Source organism: Rissa tridactyla, chromosome 18 (genome assembly GCF_028500815.1).
Source record: "Rissa tridactyla isolate bRisTri1 chromosome 18, bRisTri1.patW.cur.20221130, whole genome shotgun sequence".
NCBI classification, from domain to species: Eukaryota; Metazoa; Chordata; class Aves; order Charadriiformes; family Laridae; genus Rissa; species Rissa tridactyla.
Window position 1 is genome coordinate 2,928,928 of NC_071483.1, and position 19,220 is coordinate 2,948,147.

The 19,220-nt window shown below is 53.3% G+C and overlaps 2 protein-coding genes across 7 annotated transcripts in view; both read right to left on the reverse strand.

Annotated features, from left to right (window-relative positions):
• Positions 1 to 1,504: 1,504 nt before the first annotated feature.
• SF3A3 (splicing factor 3a subunit 3) lies at positions 1,505 to 10,273 on the reverse strand. Its single transcript, XM_054223828.1, has 17 exons — positions 10,114 to 10,273; positions 9,925 to 9,972; positions 9,708 to 9,760; positions 9,085 to 9,190; positions 8,527 to 8,599; positions 7,582 to 7,673; positions 7,066 to 7,148; positions 6,560 to 6,698; positions 6,176 to 6,244; positions 5,754 to 5,821; positions 5,294 to 5,401; positions 4,901 to 4,970; positions 4,174 to 4,338; positions 3,951 to 4,061; positions 3,404 to 3,494; positions 2,415 to 2,470; positions 1,505 to 1,817 (listed from the first exon to the last, which is right to left on the reverse strand). The coding sequence occupies exons 1-17, from the start codon at positions 10,207 to 10,209 to the stop codon at positions 1,740 to 1,742; spliced, it is 1,506 nt and encodes a 501-aa protein (XP_054079803.1). The 5' UTR covers positions 10,210 to 10,273; the 3' UTR covers positions 1,505 to 1,739.
• Positions 10,274 to 15,485: 5,212 nt separating this feature from the next.
• FHL3 (four and a half LIM domains 3) overlaps positions 15,486 to 19,220 on the reverse strand; it is a 28,777-nt gene continuing 25,042 nt past the window's right edge. For all 6 annotated transcript variants that reach the window (XM_054223738.1, XM_054223740.1, XM_054223737.1 and 3 more), the window contains exons 4-6: positions 19,012 to 19,181; positions 18,644 to 18,830; positions 15,486 to 17,393 (exon numbers count right to left, since the gene is read on the reverse strand). In XM_054223738.1, the coding sequence (XP_054079713.1) occupies positions 17,242 to 17,393; positions 18,644 to 18,830; positions 19,012 to 19,181 (509 nt within the window). In that variant the 3' untranslated portion in view covers positions 15,486 to 17,241. The remainder of the gene's footprint in view (positions 17,394 to 18,643; positions 18,831 to 19,011; positions 19,182 to 19,220) is intronic.

Consider the following 19,220-nt stretch of genomic DNA (forward strand, 5'->3'; position numbering starts at 1 on the left):
CGGCTGCCCCGGCCGAGCCAGACCAGGCAGCACGTCCAGGAGTGCAGTACAGAGGGGGCAGGAGGCAGGTCTGCCGTGACACGAGCCGGCTCCCCAGGGTGGGCACCGGAGCCACCCCTGCTCCACAGCCGGGAGAACAGGGTTCTGCCAAGTGTCCAGGCTTCACGACGGAGCAGGCTCAATAGACAGAAATTTTCTGATGCAGATCTCTCGATTACGTCCTTGCGTGTGGCTCCACGCTGCTGTCGAGTCCCGACTACAGAGAGGTGTCTGCACAGCTTCTCCCCGCCGGGTCCCTTGCCCAGCCGCTCGCCCCCATGGTTTGGGAAATTCTACCTGCTTTGGTGCTTCCCATGACACCCGGCTCTTCACTGCTGGAGTCTCTCTGCATTCATTTAAAATCTTTACCTGTTTAGCTAAGGAAACACTGGAGACGTGACGCCAAACAGGCTCCACAGCCAAGTTCTCCAAGGAGAACCATAACACTCCCCTCCTGTCTTATGATCCAGGCCCAGTTAGCATTCCCCGAGGGCCAGGAATGGCTGAAGCTTGTGTAGAGACCACTGAGCCTGTTCCTTCAGAGTGAAAGAGAAGACAATGCAGGCTGGCGTCTCTGACCTTCCAAACCAGGGCAGCCACCACCTAGGCCAGGTTGGGAGACCCTTAATGAGCAGGGTGCGCCTCCAGCACGGCCCAGCCCAGCCCCGGGGCAGGCTAACGGACGCCCACCAGACATGGCTTCATCCCAGAGAACAGCAAAGAGCCCCCGGCATCGACTCACCTGTCCCTCTGCTCCCCGAGGCCCCAGCGAACGCCTGCAGCCGCTGCTGGTGGTGGAGCGAGCGCCTGCAAGCACCGTGCGAGCACCGACGGCAGCTGTGGTGCCGCCGCGCAGGCTGCGCCCCGGTGCCAGCAACCAGCCCCACCCCAGCAACCACCAGCTGCGCAAACCATCACCCGAGGGAAGCGCTCGCTACCTGCTGCTCCACGGCACCTGGAAATACCAACAGCCCTACGCGGCAACAAGAGAAAGGGGGTTTTGAGGCTGGAGATGCCACACAAGCCAACTCGCTACCAAAGGAAACCCCACCTGAGCGGCTGGAGGGGGGAGGGCTCCCACAGCGCCGGAGAAATTACCACAAACTGCCCACACAGCCCAACCTCAAATCAAGCTCTATTATTAACGCCCTGAAAAAATCCCGGCGGCCAAACCTCCACAGGGAGACAGAGCTGAGGTAAAAGCAGCAACGCAAGCCAAATAAATTTGTTTTGCAAAGGAGCCCAAAGACAACCATATTCTTAGAGCAAGATACAGCACAGGAGCGTTACTCGTTGTCAGCATGCAATGTTCACGCGTGCTTTACAGTCAATCCTCATCACAAAAATTTCCATCAGAATGGGAATAAGAGAGAAGCAATTGTTTCTGACAATTCAAACTACATAAAAAGCATTTTAAAAATATCGTAATTAAAACTCTTCCTTCCAGCATACAAAAGGAGACAAGTTTCTCAGCACTTCCTAAATTAAACCCAGTTTATTTTTCAAGGTTTTTTTTTTTTTTAATATAAAATAACATCACAAGTCTGCTTTTCACAAGGGGCTTACTAGAAAGTGATTCTATAAAGTATTCTTGAAATCTATATTCATGCACATAGAAAATCCAGAAACTGAAGAAGAGTCAGAGCTGCTGACACATCTCCACTTGCTTTTCAGACGTGAAATCCTTCACTTGGGAAAAGCTACAGCAGCCCTTGACGTTTCAAGTCTTCATAGGTTTTTTTATTCACCACGTTCCCACTGGAATCCTCATATTCCTCCTAGAATGGAATGAACAGTTTAGAGGCACCTGGACACAGCCTGACTCAGGCTGTACTACCGCATTTGAATTTGAGCTCCAGCAGCACCTACTGAAGAGGACCAGCCTGCCCAGAACCTCTCCACGTGAAGGTGTGCAGAGGGTCCGCCAGCAGGCTCCACGAGAAGAGCTCAGGCAGAGCCACAGTAATTACAAGCTGTACTACAGGCTCTATTTCCACAGTCGCTCTGCATACTGCTGAAAAACGGTTTGAGATAGAAGTTTAAGAAAGGGTACTAGTATAAGTGAACACATTGCTCACAGCAGTTCCTTTTTCTTCTCACAAGGATGACATTGATACTGTAATTAAAAGATTCTTAGACGAAGGGCTGAGTCTGTCCTACCAGAATTACCCTCCCATACAGCACAAGAAGTGCTTGTCATACATCACCACTAACAGGAGCTGTGCAACCAGCAGCGGAGGTTCCTGCTCATCCCTCCAGCGTGCAGGGCACTCTCTTAGAAATTCTTTTGACAGGACCAGGCAGTTCGTGCACCGTAAACGGGGGTTCCCTGTACACAGGACTAGAGACATCCAAATGTCTCTGCAACATCTCACCTCTGTATCGGGCTGCCATCTCTCTGAAGCCTTCTGCTGTTTCAGCTTTGCCCACACTGTAAATACAAAGTCACACAGGATCTGATGCCATTTCCCTTGAGACACTAGTTTTTAATCTAGCAAAATATAGACATGAGCTTTTTTTTCTCTTCTTTCTTTCTTTTAAAACGCTGTCACTTCAGCAGTCCAGGAATGTATCTAATATCCATTACAAACGCATCATTCCCCCGTATGATTTACTGAAAGGCATGAGAACTAAAGCAAACAAGGCTTTAAAGTGATCATTCAGGATAAAACACAAGAGACAAAGGTCCAGAAACGCTACTGCAGAGATACAGCTCCAAAGGCAATAATAGCTTGTTTGGGAAATCAAGGCTTTACCTATTTGTTTTCTTCTAGGCAAGAATTAATTTGCCTCCAGGAACCATAACCTGTATCTGTTTACTGAAGTGGTGCAGATTCAAGAAACAACCTCTGTGTGAGGCAGCGTCCTCAAAACATCAGCACAGATAAGCCACATTCAATTATCACCGCCGTTAAGTCCTAAGGACTGTAGGCTTTCAAAATTGGCCCGTAGGCCCTACCATTTCGGAAGGTTTTTCTGGCTTCCCCACGAAGATGCTGACAAACATCAATTAAGAGCTACATAGGATGATACGGCCACACTCTGCCTAACGAAATGGTGACCCATTGCACTTTGCTGAGATTTCACACACAAACCACCACTGACAAAACAGCTGGCAACAAATGAACACTTCCCTGGCATCCCAGCAAGCACCTACTCCTGCGGCTATCCAACAAAGGAAAAAAGCCACTCTCCTTTTCAGAGCTGGGAGGGATGGTCCAAGGAAGGATCATCCCACAGGCACCATGTTTTTTACCCTCTTTCCTACAACTAGTCTCTGGTCATTGGGTAAGGCAAATTTTCGGCAAGAGCTAAAATGAGCATTCTTATGGCATGCGTTCCCTGTTCTGCCATCAGGACTTACATGAGACTGCATCCTCAATCTGTGTGACGTTGGCAAAATGCGCCGTGTTGGGAATGCCCAGGCATCTCATCCCGTGAGCGTGTCGCCACTCCTGGGGAGAAGAGGCAAGAGGTCAGTGTCTGAGAGGGAATGCCACTTCATCCGCAATGCCAAAGACTAAAAAAGATACGTTAACATCTGGACAGGGCGAAACAAATGCTATCAACATACAAATCTACCGGTCCTAAAAACCTCTAGAAAAAGATTTTTTTTCTGTATTTTAGACAGTAACGATACACTGGCAGTCAACAGGCACTCTGCACCACTCAGATGTGGATACTGGAATTAGTGTTCAAACAAGAAGGGACTGTACAAAAATCTGCAGAAGAGATCTTAGGATGCCCTACGTAATTTACAGTTCCAATCGCATGGCCCTGCAGCACCAGCCCAGGCCCACGTTTTAGAAGTGGAAGAAGCACCACTCAGGCACTCCAGTGATTTACTAGTCACTTATTATAAAGACTATCGGAACATAGCACTGATGCTTTTGTAGCAAAAAAATACTTACTGCAAAGTGACGCTGAAAAGCTTTGGGCCCTCGGTAGGTGTAGTTCCCACAAATCTCACAATTGTAGTTGATGTTTAAACCATGTAATTTATACAACCAGTATGGGATCGGCTGGCAAGTGAAGAAAACAACGATTAGGCCAAATGGCAAGGCAGGTTCAAACAGAAGAGTAGCGTGGAGTCAGTGACACCTCCCTCTTTTCCAGACCTGACAATCTCATTACCTTGCCATCCCAACCAAGAGGCAGATTTTTAGGATTATAAATGATTTCATTTTCTTCATCTTCACTCTCACTCTCACTGATCTGCTCTTCCTCCTCCTCCTCCCTCTCTTCCCCTGTCCGTGCTTGCTTACGCTGCACATTCTCGTGAGTGAGGTGTCTCTGTTCCTAGAGCGTGAGGAAAGAGAAGGAATTGTCCACACAATGCGACAGCAACAAAATAAGGACAAACTCTGGCAGCGTGAAACACTTCCTCAGTGTACAGAAGGACAGGAATGGAAGACCAGTATGAAACAGAGAACTCATTTTATGTAGCCCAACTTAAGCTTTTAGTATAATATTTTCCTACCCCCAAAGAATGAAAAACTTGTAGTACAAGTAGCACTTCCAAGATGACGAGTTAACAGCAACAGCCACCCTGCTAAAAGCAATAACCTCAAACTAAAGCAAGGACTTAAGGCAAGCATCGAGGCAGACCAAGTAAAGGTCGGCAATCCCCTGTGACTTCGGCGTAACTAATGGAAATATAAATGTAATCCATCCTATTCTACTTATTGACAGAAAAAGCTAACTGCCAACATGCACTTTAAAACGTTACAACTCTGGACACGAAAGTTAACTCTTCTGAGCATGCCGTCTATGAAAGCACTGGGTAAAGATGTGGATAACCTTCCAGTCACTATTTGACAGCTCTGAAATAAAAAGCTCAAAGACAAAATAAAATCCTTACCCCAAGAACTTCTACATACTCATAAATCTGAGCTTCCAGGAATGCAAGATCTTTATTTCTTTCAGTGTCTCTGGAAATAGATAAAGGAACTTTATGAAGTCCATTCCAGAACTGCAAACGTCACACGTACACTGAACTTCTAAAGACACATTTGACTTGAATACAGCAAGAAAACAGAAACAAGTACCAAGCTGCTCGCGTAAACTAAACTGCACACAAACCATTCAGCTCTGGTATCTTCCATTTGGTTAAGGATTATTTGGTCCAACGTGACCAGCTTCTAAGACTCCAAGAATCTCTCTGTCACCACTATACGGGAGTGATGTCTATAGAATATTTCTCGTCCAAGTGAAGAGAACACCACCAACCTGAGAAGGCCCTTTAGGAACTCACCTTTTGCTTCCTTTTGTCTTTGGATTCTTAGCAAACAAGGAAGGATCAAGCGCTTCTAGGGATTTGCCTTTAGTGCTAAAAAGTCTCTGAGCACGCTCTTCCAGAGTCCTGTGGAGATGCAGGGCGTAGACAAGGCCAAACTATAGTTTTACATTTCCCGAAAACTATTTGAATTCACGCAACAAAATTCTAAATTTAGCTTTTAAGAGATTATGAGATTTCCTATTATCTTTGTCTTCGTTCCTTAAGCCAAATTCTTCTATACAAGAGACTTCAGCACAGGACACTTCTCAAAACAGCAGATTGCAGTATCCCCTGGTTGGTTCTAAATGTTTTGTATTTCAAACATCATTCAAGTAATGCTTGTACCACAGAGAGGACAAAACCAGTATCCCATAAGGGAATGAAAGAAGGAAGACCTTAACAACTGAAAAGGAACTATAAAAAGACTGCACCTTACCCGCCACATTTTAGTCCCAAGGCCAGTAAAGCCGATTTTAATCTGTCCAGTCCCAGGGAGGCCAATTCCTGTTCAATTAAAGTAAGTCACAGTGAGAGAGAGGCTATTAAACAAATACAATATGGATGTATGTCCATTAAAAAAAGAAAAAAAAACCCAAACAACGAACAGCATTCAATAAAGGACTGTCGAGGGTGCACCACTCCTCGCTGAAAAATGAGGAACATGACAAATCTAACCAGATCCTTCAAGTTACATCCCCCTAATGGGTGAAATTAAGTCATCAGCATAATCAAAGTTTTATTCAGACAGTACAGAGCCAGAGGTGAAAGCACAGCAAGTAAAATTATGAGAAGAATCAAAATAAGTACGCTTCCACCTGCCCAAAATTTAGCACTAAGTGCAGAGCACTGGAAACATACCTCCCAAGAGGAAAACGCTGAGAGATCCAGGTGGGCTCCAGCATGAGTGAGTGCGCTGCTGGTCTCTTTCTGCCAAGAAAAACCACAAGATCTGCGTGACATCCTACAACACTTCATGCAATATAATAGTCTGACCTCAAGAAAAGCGGTTCCTTTCACGGAGAAAAATTCTCTCACTAAACTGAGCAACAGAAAAGAGACAAAATTCACTTCAAACCTGTTACATTGGTTTTCAAATTCAAATTAATATTAAATTGCACCTTTGTGATACACAGTTACACACCTTGCTATTGGACTTAACCTCAGAGATGGCTTTACACAAATGATTCAGAGAAAACCTATCGCAACTACAGAAACATTCACAGGGGCTTAACGACTGCTCACCGGCCAGCCAGGGAACGTTCCATTTTCCCACTTCTTCTCAAACTCAGTCTGAATTTTCCCAAAAAGTTCATTCTGGTCCAGTAACGGTTTCACTCGATCTGTGTAATCCTGTAGGTACTCCAGAAGCATTTCCAGGTACCTGGCAGAGTAATCAGGAGAACAGGTAATTCAGTATCAACCTTTAACATATTTATCTAACCACATCTTTGGAAAGCAATTACCCTCTAGTACTCCAAAGGGAAGTCATCACGATTATGAGTTTTCAACACACAATTTCTAGATGCGGCAGTCATAAGGATAAAGTAAGGTCCTTCCACAAGAGCACATTTTTGCTGCACTGCATGTTATCCCAGGGCTCAGACACACGGCTGACTTACTATAGCTCCGTGACCCAATTTACATGAGTTGAGTTTGACTGTTAATTATATTCTTAGCAGCTGTACACTTAAGAAGCAAGTCCTTCTCCTCAAGTGTCATAAAAGCAGCAGGTAGGCAAAAAGGCTCACCTCTTATATTCAGCATTTTTCCTCTCCTTGGGAATATCGAAGAGTTGGTCAAATGTTGATAAGTAAGTGATATAATCCAATTTCTAAGAACGAAAAAGTTCGAGTCAGTCTTTAGACACACGCAGCCAACTTAACATCCAGTTTCCAGTTACAAGACCAGAAGAAAAGCACTAGCTCATGCCATTATTCTGGACTGCAGAGGCCTCTGTGAGCTTCCACATTGCCTTAGACACCTGGCAGTACTTGGCAGGAGAAAACAGAGGCTTTTTACAAAGCCAACCTTACACTAACAATAGAGAGATATCAACTGAAGAGAACAGAAGAGTCACAAAACAGCATTCAGAATCCAGATGCTGTCAAGCTGTACGTGCAACAAAGTGACTTAGAAATAGCTATTTGGAAATAAACTTATCTATGTAAGAAAAAAACCAAACAACAAATAACCATGAACGAACCAAAGAAAAAAAACCCTCAGCTTTAAGCACTGAAGTTGCCCAAACACATGCAGCCACTTACCTCTGATGATTTTAGATTAATGTACTTGAGATAACAATCATGCAGATCTAAGTATCGTCCATACCCTTCCTCATCCGTGAACTCCACCAGATCTATAGGAAAGATCATGAAGAGCTTTAGTATGAGCTTAATCTTCCCTACTTACTGTGCATATGCTTTAGAACTTGAAAAGGAGTAACCGTGGACTAATTTATGCTTAAGATGTTTATAATGCAAGTGGTAAACATTCTCCATCCCAGAGGAGGCCACAAAGATGCTGGGAGGGCTGGAGCCCCTCTGCTGGGAGGACAGGCTGAGAGAGCTGGGGGGGTTCAGCCTGGAGAAGAGAAGGCTCCGGGGAGACCTTCCAGCCCCTTCCAGTCCCTAAAGGGGCTCCAGGAAAGCTGGAAACTCTGGATCAGGGAGGGGAGCCATGGGACGAGGGGGAACGGCTTTAAAATGGAAGAGGGGAGATTTAGATTAGGAAGAAATTCTTGACCATAAGGGTGGTGAGCCCCTGGCCCAGGCTGCCCAGAGAAGCTGTGACTGCCCCATCCCTGGAGGGGTTCAAGGCCAGGTTGGACAGGGCCTGGAGCAACCTGGGCTGGTGGGAGGTGTCCCTGCCCAGGGCAGGGGGGGTTGGAACTGGATAATCTTTTAAGGTCCCTTCCAACCCAAACCATTCTGTGATTCTATGAAGTGGGATACCGGTTGATCAGACACCTGGCCGCTGCTCTGTGTAAGCACACAAGAACACTCCTCAAGAGGGGCACCACTACTGTGGAATATTCCAGGGGGCTGCAGTTCAGAAAAATTTAAATGGTAAAAGAAATTTTCAAGTCATTTAGTAAAAGGGAGGTGGAACTCTGAAATGTGCAAAACAGATCAAACATCTCATTAAATAATGACTCTCATGCAAGCACCATATTGTCACTTAAACTGGCCTCAGAAAAACCACAAACTTACTTTGAGCTTCTTCACTCGGGTTGTCTCTGGCCTTCAACAGTTCCTCAAACTCCACTGACATCGGAACACAGATCTTCAAGAACAGGCAGAGAAGTTAGAGGAAAATTTATTACTTCAGCTGATGTTCCAGATCTATAGTTTGCAATCTATTGTGATTTTATATTAATTAAACTGCTAACTGAAAAGGCATCCAAAGCATTTCTTCACCATTATTTTTGCACAAAGGAAAAAGTCTGACTTTAGCCAGCACAAGATGGGCAAGACCAAACACCAGCTCAGCAGCAGAATGTTCCTGAGCTACCACACAGCACGCAGAGAATACAGTTAGAGAACGCATCCTGCATCTTCTGATGTCCACACTGCTCTCACAGGAGCGTACACACTGCCTCTGAAGCACTGCCTAACCTTGAACATTTTCTTTCTTCAAGTGACTTTTTAATGTACTTAATACTTGTATATTAAGGCAATTAAACTGGAAAAAAGAAAGTCTGTTTATTGTAGGGATTAGGTCCAACAGACCAGAAATCACCTATTCTTACGAAGCAGATAACTACTTACCTCATTCGGGTGCTTCCGGTGAAATTCCTTGATTTGTTTCAGTCTGTTGTAGAATTCTGCAAATTCATTTGGCCCTGAAATGGCACTGAGTTCTTCTTTCCGTAAGCTATGAGTTCATGAAAAAGGACAGATTACAAGTGGAAAGGAAAACACATTGACACCGCTACAACCTTTCTCCAAGTCTCGTGCTGCATTTTGATGTCACGAAGCTCCAGCAAGGCTGACTGCAGACCGCGGAACATTACATCAGACCCCACAGTCCGCCGGGCTTACGCTTTGAGGGTCCGGATCACCTCTCCTACTGAATGTGCTGCAGCGTCACCTTATAAACCTTCAAGGCAACTCAGAGCCTCCCCCCATGACTTAAACCAAGAAAATAACAAAATGGGTATATCCAGCACATACACACCCAACGTGCAACCTGGGTCCTGCTCTGGCAGGTTGAGTCTCCAACGCCTGACCCCTGGTCTTACATACCAGCATCTCTCCTCATGGGTTTACAAATGACTTACGGGAGCCCCCGGTTCTTCCCATGCCCACAGGAGCAGCGGGCACTCCGGGGCACACACGGATGGGGTGTCTGCGTTCCGAGGCATATACCAGACGGGTCTCTGTCCACTTACCCGTCCTTGTCGTCGTACAAGTCTCTCAGGTTGCCGCTCACTTCCATGTACCTCTGCAAAACAAGAGCAGGCCCCGGCGCCGTAGCGCCCGTCACCGCGGGGAGGACGGGGCTCGCTCCCTCCCGGGCGCCCCGGCAGCGGCCTAGCCCGTCCCGCGCGGCCCCGGGGCCGCCGTCGGGGCCCACCTCGGGCCCACCGCCCGCCCCCGCGCACTCACGTCCTGCATGGCCCGCGTCCGGTGGTCCGAGTTGATCTGGTCGCGGAGCTGCGGGGAGAGGAGCGGGGAGAGGAGCGGGGAGAGGAGCGGGGAGAGGAGCGGGGAGAGGAGCGGGGTGGAGGTGAGCGCGGGCCCGGCCGCGGCCGCCTTCCCCCTTCCCCCCCCCCCCCCCCGCGGCCCCGCACGCACCGTGGACTTCTTGGTGAGCATCTCCTTCACCATCACGTCCATAAGCCGCTCCCGCTCCTCATGGTACCGCCGCTGCTGCTCCAGGATGGTCTCCATCCCCCCCGCGCCACCCGACGCCGCCGCGCCGTTCTTCCGGCCCCGCCTGCGCCCCGCAGGAAGGCTCCGACCCGGCCCCGCGCCCGGCGCGGAGGTTCCGGCCCCGCGCGGAGGTTCCGGCCCGGGGGCGGAGCGCGGCGGGGCGGGGCCGGGCCCGGAGCCGGGGGCAGAGCGGTCTCCGTCGCCTCGGGGCCGCCGGTGGGAGGCGGGCCCGGCCCGGCCCGGCCGTGCCCCTGCGGCCCGGAGCCGTTCAGGCCGGCGGCTCCCCTCCGGCGAGGCCCGGGGGCGGTTGGGCAGCAGCAGCCCTCCCCGTCGCTGCCTTGGGGTTGGGCTCAGCCCCGACCCCAGCCCTGGGGGCACAGAGACCTTTCTCCAGCAGCGGAGAGGTCAGAGTTAAGCACAGGAGCCCGTTGTGAATCACAGAATCATAGACTGTGTTGGGTTGGAAGGGCCCTCTAAAGGCCATCTCGTCCAACCCCCTGCAGCCAGCAGGGACATCTGTAACTAGATCAGGTTGCTCAGAGCCTCATCCAGCCTGGCCTTGAATGTCTCCAGGGATGGGGCCTCCACCCCCTCTCTGGGCAACCTGGGCCAGTGTCTCACCACCCTCAGTGTACAGAACTTCTTCCTCATGTCTGATCTGAACCTGCCCTGCTCTAGTTTAAACCATTGCCCCTCGTCCTGTCGCTACAGGCCCTTGCAAACAGCCCCTCCCCAGCTTTCTTGGAGCCCCCTTCATGCACTGGAGGGATGCTATAAGGTCTCCCCGGAGTCCTTACAGCGTGAAGCCATCCCCAGCTCTCATGAAGCCACCCCCAGGTCTGCGGCTGAGCGGTCCCGTGGGGCGGGGGGAGGCTGGGCCCTGCCAGAAGGTGGAAGAGGTGGAACGGAGCCGGGGAAAGCTAAAGAGGTACCCAAAAGTCCCGTTCAAACACTGCCAGCGTGGCTGCCTTCCCTAGTATTATGCGTGCAAAAATGCAACTGCACACGCTTTCGCACAGCCTTGGCATCTCCCGCACACTCGGCACAGCACGCGCCTGGTAGCTCACGTGCTGACGTCCTGACCACGGGCAACCGCTCCAAAACCCGCTCATCCCCCGGTGCAGACACAGAGCGTGCAGACAGCACCCCAGCCCGCAGCCCCCTTTGCCGCGCACCCACGCGCTGACCACCCCATTGCTGCCGGACACACAGCGCGGACTGAGAAAACAGGAAGAAGTACTTAGAAAATGTCATGGCTTTAATTAACCTTATCAAAATTATTGCAAGCTTGCTTAAGTAAACATCCATGCCGCACGTTCCAGGACCCATCTGGAAGGGAAGGCAGCCTGCAGGCAGCTCCCCGGCCGGCTGGCCTGCCCTTTCAGGAGCACGGCTCCCTGGGGCTTGCCCGGGACTGGGGGGCAGCTCCGATGTCCAGCCCACACAGCGCTGGGCGCCGAGAGCCAAGGCAGAGGCGTGCGGTGACTCTGTGCTGCTGGCAAGCCTGCCTCCACCTTGTCTTCCTGCGAAAACTCTGGAGGCCCGGGAAACTGGAGAGATGGGGTCTCACGGGCATGATCGCTTAGCCCAGACGCAATTGTCATCCATGTCCCTCGGCTTGTCAAATCTCCTCCTGCGGCTGGGCTCGAGGGGAGGGCTGAGCGCAGGGCAGGCAGGGAATGCCCAGGCAGGGCAGCGCCGGGTGTCCCTGTCACCTCAGCTCATCACAGCCACCCTGGCAGAGCCCCCGGCCCCACAGTCGGCGCTGTGCCCCCACCTGGCTACGAGCCCCCGTGGCCGGGGAGAAAGCCCTCCCCATGCCAGGCAGGTGGGGTGCCAGCGGCCGGCAGCTGACAGGCTGCAGCAGCATCACAGGGCCATGAATCAGAGTCCGAACTGGAACAGACCTGAAAGAAATCAACGCGTAGGATCTGGTGCGCAGCCCTCGCTCTGCTCTCACGGGTCGGAGCTGGTGCCCTTGGTACCTGGGGAGCGCAGACGTTCGCTGCCTGACAGGCTTTCATAACATGACTGCGCTTGAGTGACACCATCCCGGTGGAAGTCCTCCCACAGAAACTGTGGCTGCAACCTTCCACTTTCACTTGGATTTTAATTGCCTTCTTCAGATCCACCCTAAATGCCAAGGAGAGATCATGCCAGTGCTTTGCCCCTACTTTGCCAAATGCAAAGCTATAATTAAATTTTAACTCACAAATAAATTATTCATATTTTTCTACCATGCACGATAAATTACTTTAAGCCAAAAGCAAAAACAACAAAAAAATTTGGCTTAATTATGGCAGACAAACATGATCCTGCCCCAGGAACAGCCGATTCACTGAGGAGAGAGTGATACCAAAGGTAAGAACATTGTCTTTAATTGCTCTCTTGCACTACAGGCTGCCCCAAAGTACGTCATTTCTTCCTCATGAATGCCTGTCTAAAAATAAAAATGGAGATAAGATTCTGAACTTAGTGTTCTTCCATTTCCCGTTGCATGAAACTTCATCCCTGGAATGGGAAGGAGTCGAAATCTAGCAATGTCCACATGGCCTCTTTATTTTGGGCTGTTGGCATTGGGAGGGTTGAGGTGGGACAAGACCAGCCCCTGCGTGGCTTCCCTCCTCCTCGCCCCAGGAACGGCAGTGCACCCGGGGCAGGTTTGCTCCGGGGGAGGAGGTTGTGCCGGAGGGTGCTGGTCCATCCCGGGCAGCAGCGCAGCCCCCGCAGCCCCTCAGTGCCATGTGCCGCAACGGCCGCCTTCGTGCCCAGGGCTGAGGGACAGGCCAGGGAGGGACACGGCACAGTTTTCCTGGAACGAAAGGTGGGATGATGGGAGCAAACCTACCTGAGCTGAGCTACTGCTCCTTCCCCACCTCCCTGGGACCTTCATCAGGCACTACCCTGGCAGGGTGGAGACAAAGGGAAAACAAAAAAGACCTGGGGGAGTATTCACAGGATGCCCACAGGGTTCAGCCTGGCTAAACCCACATCCCTACCTCCCAGCACTAGAGACAAAGGAGAGCTATTCACCCTTTAACACCAGCCCTGGGACCTGCCCCTTACCACCGTGGGGCCAAGCCTGAGCCTCCAGCTTCACCCATCACCGGCGCAGCCTCCTGACCGGTCACCTGGAGGGATGCAAGAGCAGCCAAGGCAGGTCCGTGCTCGGTTTGGGGAGCTCAGACAAGGCATTACCGGCACGGTAACCTGACACGCTGTCTGAACCTGTGTGCAGCCACAACTGGAAAAGCGGCAAACGCCAGCAGGCAGCTGGGAGCTGGAATTAGCCCTTCCCTCCTGCCCAGCCGCAGGCAGGAGCAGGTAGAGCTCACTCCTGGCCGTGCAGCTCCCTCCAGCTCTGGGACACCAGCACATGTCACTGCCACCCGGACTGTCCCTGGTACATCAGCGGCTCAGCTGCCCCCGGGGGAAAACCCAGCTGGAAAGAGAACAAACCCCTGGGAAGCAAAACCGCTGCCGCGGTGAGCCGGAGCCAGGAGCAGCCATGTCCGTCTCCTGGGGAGGGAGCAGATGGCCGGCACATGCCCAGCACGGGCACCACTGCACGGCCCGCAGCGAGCCGCCATCGCCACCACTGGTGCCCTGGGCCGTGACATGAGGCTCTTCCACACACCAGGGAGCATCACGTCCCTGTCCTTGTTCCCATCCCCATCCCAGCTGAGCCCCTGCAGCAGGGCCCTTGCTCTTGCTCCAGCACTCGCCCTGGCCCAGTGCAGGGAGGCCTTTTGGGACACCTCGTCAGGGCCGGCAGCGGCTCAGACCTGGCTCTGCCCATCAGTGCAGCCCCTGGTCCAAGTGAGCTCCCAGCAGGCTGAGACTCCGGCGGGCAGCGCTGGGAAGCGCAGCTCAGGCACGTTTGGTTAACGCCGGGGGCTCTTTCTGCACCCCCAGTGCCGCCCTGGGCTCCCAGCGCGTTTCCCTGCTCCCACCTCACCCCACACCCTCCCCCCCGTCGTGGTTCGCCTGCGCTTAATAATATTTTCATGAGTGTTTTAGATCTGCGCTCTGGGAGTCTCGGGGGATGTTTGTGCATGACATCACCCTCCCCCTCCCGTAAATCAGGCTCTGGGCCATGCACAGCCATGACCCATTCATGACAGGGATAAAATCCAGATGTTCCAGTGCTCCATGCAGCTGGGTCATTTCCTTTTTTGGCTAAAAACGTGAGGCTCTTGAGGCTGAGTGAAAGAGGAGCCCGGGGGCCCTTTGTACAGAAACCTTTTGTGGTTAATCCCTGGAAACAGCGATGCAGAAACAAGGGGTTGTGGTGCTCCAGCTGGAGGACAGGCTCAGCTGGGAACCTCCTGGGCTGGAGCTCCTCGCCTGCCCTTGAGGCCGAGTGGCAGCAAAACCAGAGCCCGGTGCAGGTCACAGGGCAGCAACAGCAACAAAAACCTGACTTTAAAAGCCCCGTTAGCTGCCAGAGCAGGAGCCTTTGAAGGAGCCAGGAGTGCCTCGCACAGAGCCATGGTCCCGCCGGGGCTGTGCTGGTGCCGCTGCCGGAGCAGCGCCCGCAGGGGAAGGCAGCACGGTGCCGGGGCCAGAGGAAGCCGTGGCAGCTGTTAGTAAATGTAAAGGAATCTGTGGAAAACAGTTTCAGATGTTAGGGGAATAAATGGCTCCCCAGCTGATAAAAAGTGAGTAGTGAGCATGCACCGCTTCGGGGAAGGCTGCCAGGAGGAGGGAGACCACTGTCACCCCGGCTGGAGACGACAGCAATTTCCCCACCAAACATCCTCCGGAGAGCCTACGTGTGCGGAGCAGAGAGCACGCGCCGCGGGGGGGGAAAAGGAAGCATCTGCACGGTGGGATACAACGATACGACTCGGTACCGCAGCGATCCAGACCAGCTCCTGCAGCCGTGCAGCATCCCGGCGTCTGGCGAGCCCAACCCCACCGACAGCCAGCCCCGGGGCATCGCGCCTGGCACCGGCCGAGTCATCGTGCCCGACATCATCCAAGTCCTGCTCAGGCCTGTCCTGCGGAGCAGCCTGCCCGGACAGACAGCAGGCACGGACAGGCAGCCCGGGCACCAGGAACCCGCCGCAGCCCCACAGCAGGGAGAAGGAGCTGCTGTTCCTCAGCCATAACCCTCGGGACTGGCACAGCTGATGCCGGGCGTGTGGTTTGGGGAGGCACGAGCACTGGGGGATCGCCCATCCGCAGGACAGGGTGAGGGACGAGGACAGGGCTGAGCACAGGAGCCACAGCACCGCTTCAGACAGCGCTCTGCCCTGCACCTGCTGTTCGAGAAACACATGAGAGCGAGCGTCACTAAAACGGTTTATTATATAAAGCCGTAGGAAATACACAGGAGGTTTAGGACACTTCCTTCTAGAGACTGCTCCAAGCTCCTCAGAATAGCAAACACACAAACTCTGATTTGCCTGCATCAAAGCTTTCAAACGAGGATTCAACAAGGATCTGCATACAGAGTTAATAACACTTCAACATGCATAACATTTTCTGTTCCTAAGTGAAGCCTGGGGGGGGAGGGGGGGGGGGCTAGCCCCTTCATCCTGCAGTTGGTTACAAAATGAGATATTCATGACAAAAGAGTACAAAAGGAAGAAAAAAATAACCCATGAGAAGATGCTTTCAGAAAAGCACATGGCTGTCTAAGCAGGGAAGCAGGGTCAGCATCGGTGCCCCAGCAAGACAGAAGCAGGAGGGATGTAGGGACAAGGCAGCCACCGAGCGTCCCATCGCGCCAGCCCTTGCCTGAGCCTGGGATGGCTCACGATGTCCTATTTGGCACAGTTAGGGCCAACGCAGGGACTTGGGAGATGCAAAGCCCCTCCTCAGGGCAGCCCAGGTGCCACCTTTGCTTCTCGTTTGGGACACAGCGAGGGATGAGTGTGGCTGTGGGAGCTGCCGCCGGGGCAGGGGGATGCTCAGCCCTGGCAGGAGCAGGTTGTGGATGCCCCAAGCCCCGTGCTCCTGTGGACGCCCCCCCCTCCAGTGCTCCCAGCAGCCACAGCCTGCGGGAAGGTCCCCTCCCCGCATTAATGGGTCTGCGGTGTCACCTGCGCTGCTGGCGGCTGGGCTCAGCGAGGCAATCCCCATCCCATGGATCCCCATGAGAGGGATGGAGCAGGAATAAAGCCCTGGGTGCTCTCAGCCGTCAGCACGCCCTTCTCCAGGGCTCAGCCAGGCACGTCTCAGGGGGGACCACCAGCGGGTCAATACCCACCAGCTCCAGCTCAGACACGGCAGAGGCAGCCATGGGAGATCATGGCATGGATGGCAGAGAACAGGGCAGGGAGGTGGTGGGGGCAGAACGCCCCGTACCTGCGAGTGATTTGAGCTCCTCATCCACACCTGAGCGACAGCACCTCCATGCAGATGGGCAGAGCAAAAGACTCTGGCCCACAAACGGTGAGGTGGCTACAGAACTCCGGAGGCTGATCCCATCTGGCAGCACACACGCTCTTCTCCTGGCCACACTCCAGCTTGGTGTCCCCAAAACGTCCCAAGCTGGGCAGAGAGCACCCTCCATGCCCGGGTCGCCAGCCACGCGTACAGAAAGGCTGTGCTGCAAAGCCACCCACAGCGCAGGCCAGCACGGCCAAGCCGCATGGACAGGAGCTGCTGCCTTATGTCACACAGAGCAAGGGAAGCAACAGGGGGGAAAGAGAAAAGTCAGCACTGTGCCAGGGGGAGCGAATACATGCTGCCAGCGCGCAGATCCAGCAGCCCATCGCTGAAGCTGCCGCTGCTGCCCTTTGCCAGGGCCCTGGGCTCAGCTCATGCCTGGTCAGACAGGAAGCAAAAGGAAAGAGTAAATAATGGGGGGGTCTTGAAGCTCCTTTCTCAACTTTATTTAGCTTTGACTCTGCACAGAGCCATAGCACAGCGTACTCTAGCCTTCAGAGAGGGGCACAGGAACCCCCTGAACACACCGTGGTTCGGGGTCAGCCCCCATCTCCTGTGCCTTGTGCCCTGCCCCTGACATGTTGTTGGGGTATCTGGCACAAAGACCCTGAAGAATAGAGAAAGCCCCTGCCCCACGGTGTCCTTGGAGGCTCATAGGTCGCTGCTGCAGTCGCGGCACAGGATCTCATCGTTGTCAGGGATGAAGCCTTTCCCGACCAGCGAGGTGTTGCAGCGGGCGCAGTTAAAGCAATTATGGTGCCAGTGACGGTCCTCAAAGGAGACGTATTTACCACCGCCAAAGCCTACGGGAGGGACAGAGCGCAGTGTTAGAACCCCTGGAGAAACCGGGACGAGCTTCCCGCACAGACCGAGGCTTGGACTGTTCATCTCCGAGTCAGATCCTCATTCGCTGCACTGGGGCACCCAAACACCTCCCCATATTGAATACATCTGAAACGTGGATCTCGACTCCTGGGGGATGAGAGAACCAAAATGATTTCACACCAGATTTTGCAGGGTTGAGATCCTCAGGCCAGAATCACCATTTTCTCCCCCCAGAGGAGCGGACAGCAGAGCTGTCACAGCAAGGGAGGGGGCTGCGGGGAGATCCTGGCAGCACTGCCTGGAGCAGATCCTTCCAAGGACAGTGCGAGGGAAGTCCTGGGAAGAGCCCTCCTGCCACCAGCCCTGTCCCAGGCTCCTGCAGAGGCTCCGCAGGCAGCTTCCTTCCTCTGCCCGCAGCGCTCGGACTTGTGGGCTGTGACCCCCTTCTCCCCAGGACTGCGACAAACTGATAAGGACCAGACGGGAAGCGGGGTGCCCAGGAGCTGCCCTGTCCTCAGCTGGAGTCATCCTCTGAGTCACCAGCTGATTCACGGCTTTGCAAGAGACGGGAGTTGCAAAGGGAAAGGTCAAGAGGGGGAGGACAGGAAGGAGGCCAGACCCTCTCAGGGGTTTCTGCAGAAGAGGACCCTCTGTTTCCCCTGTCTTAGGAGGGTACTGCAGGTCCAGACTCCCTGCAGCAGTTGCTGCTCCAGCTACGGCTGGAAGTCTCTGGCTTTCTCTGTCTGAGAGCAATCTTTACACAGGACGTGGCAACTAGCCTCCAACAAGGCAAGCTTGAGACACAAGACCACACTGTGAGGGGTCACGTTGGGAGCCTTTACCCCTGGGCAGAGGGAAATCCTCCCACAGGGCACAGTTCGCCACTTTGAAAGACGCAGATGAAGGGACACGAGTGGCCCTAGGGCCACTGCAGCAGAGAGATCCCCTCTCCTGGGGGGCTCCTTGGAAAGCAGCTGCAGTTTTGGGGGGATGTGCCTGAGGGCACCTTGTACTCCCCAGCATTTGTCCCGGGGAGGCCTGAAGTGCCTGGAGACACCTGAGCAAGGCTGCGTGGTGGCCATGTGTATGAGCATCCTACGGGCCTGGGTCACACGTGCACCCGAGAGCGCAGCTTCACCCAGAGCAGTCACCGCGTGCGTGCCAACAGGGCAGGCAGGTCATGGCCTGCTCTGCGGAAGCGCCCCGTAACCGGGGCCGTTCTGCTCACCTGTGATGGGCTTCGTGCAGGCGCTGCACTTCTTGGCATAGAGGTTCCCAAAGCACTTGATGCAGTAGGGGTTGTCGTCCTGGGAGGTGAACTGCTGCCCAGCCAGGGGGGTCTTGCAGCCCGTGCAGACGAAACACTCCTTGTGCCACGGCTCATCCCGGTAAGTCACTCCTCCCTTGGTGAGGGTCTGCGGGAAGAGAGCGCACACTGGTGACACAGGGACACGGGCGAACGGGCCGCAGCGCAGGACCAGCAGCCAGCCGGGGTGCTGGCGCCTGAACCCATCTCTGGCGGGGCTCAGGCAGGAGTGGGGAACGTGGCCCTGGATCAGAGAACGCGGGGGCTGCGGGCTGTGGGGCCAGACATACCTTTTTGCAACGAGTGCAGCGAGGAGCAAACTTGCTCTCGTAACAGGGGACACAGTAATAATCCTTATTGTCTGGGATGAAGGATCGTGACCCGATGGGCTGCTGGCAGCTGCTGCATATGAAGCAATGCTCGTGCCAGGTTTGTCCGTTGTACTCCAGCTTACGGGATCCTGCAGAGAGAGCCGTTCAGTGAAGGAGGGAGCTGCGGG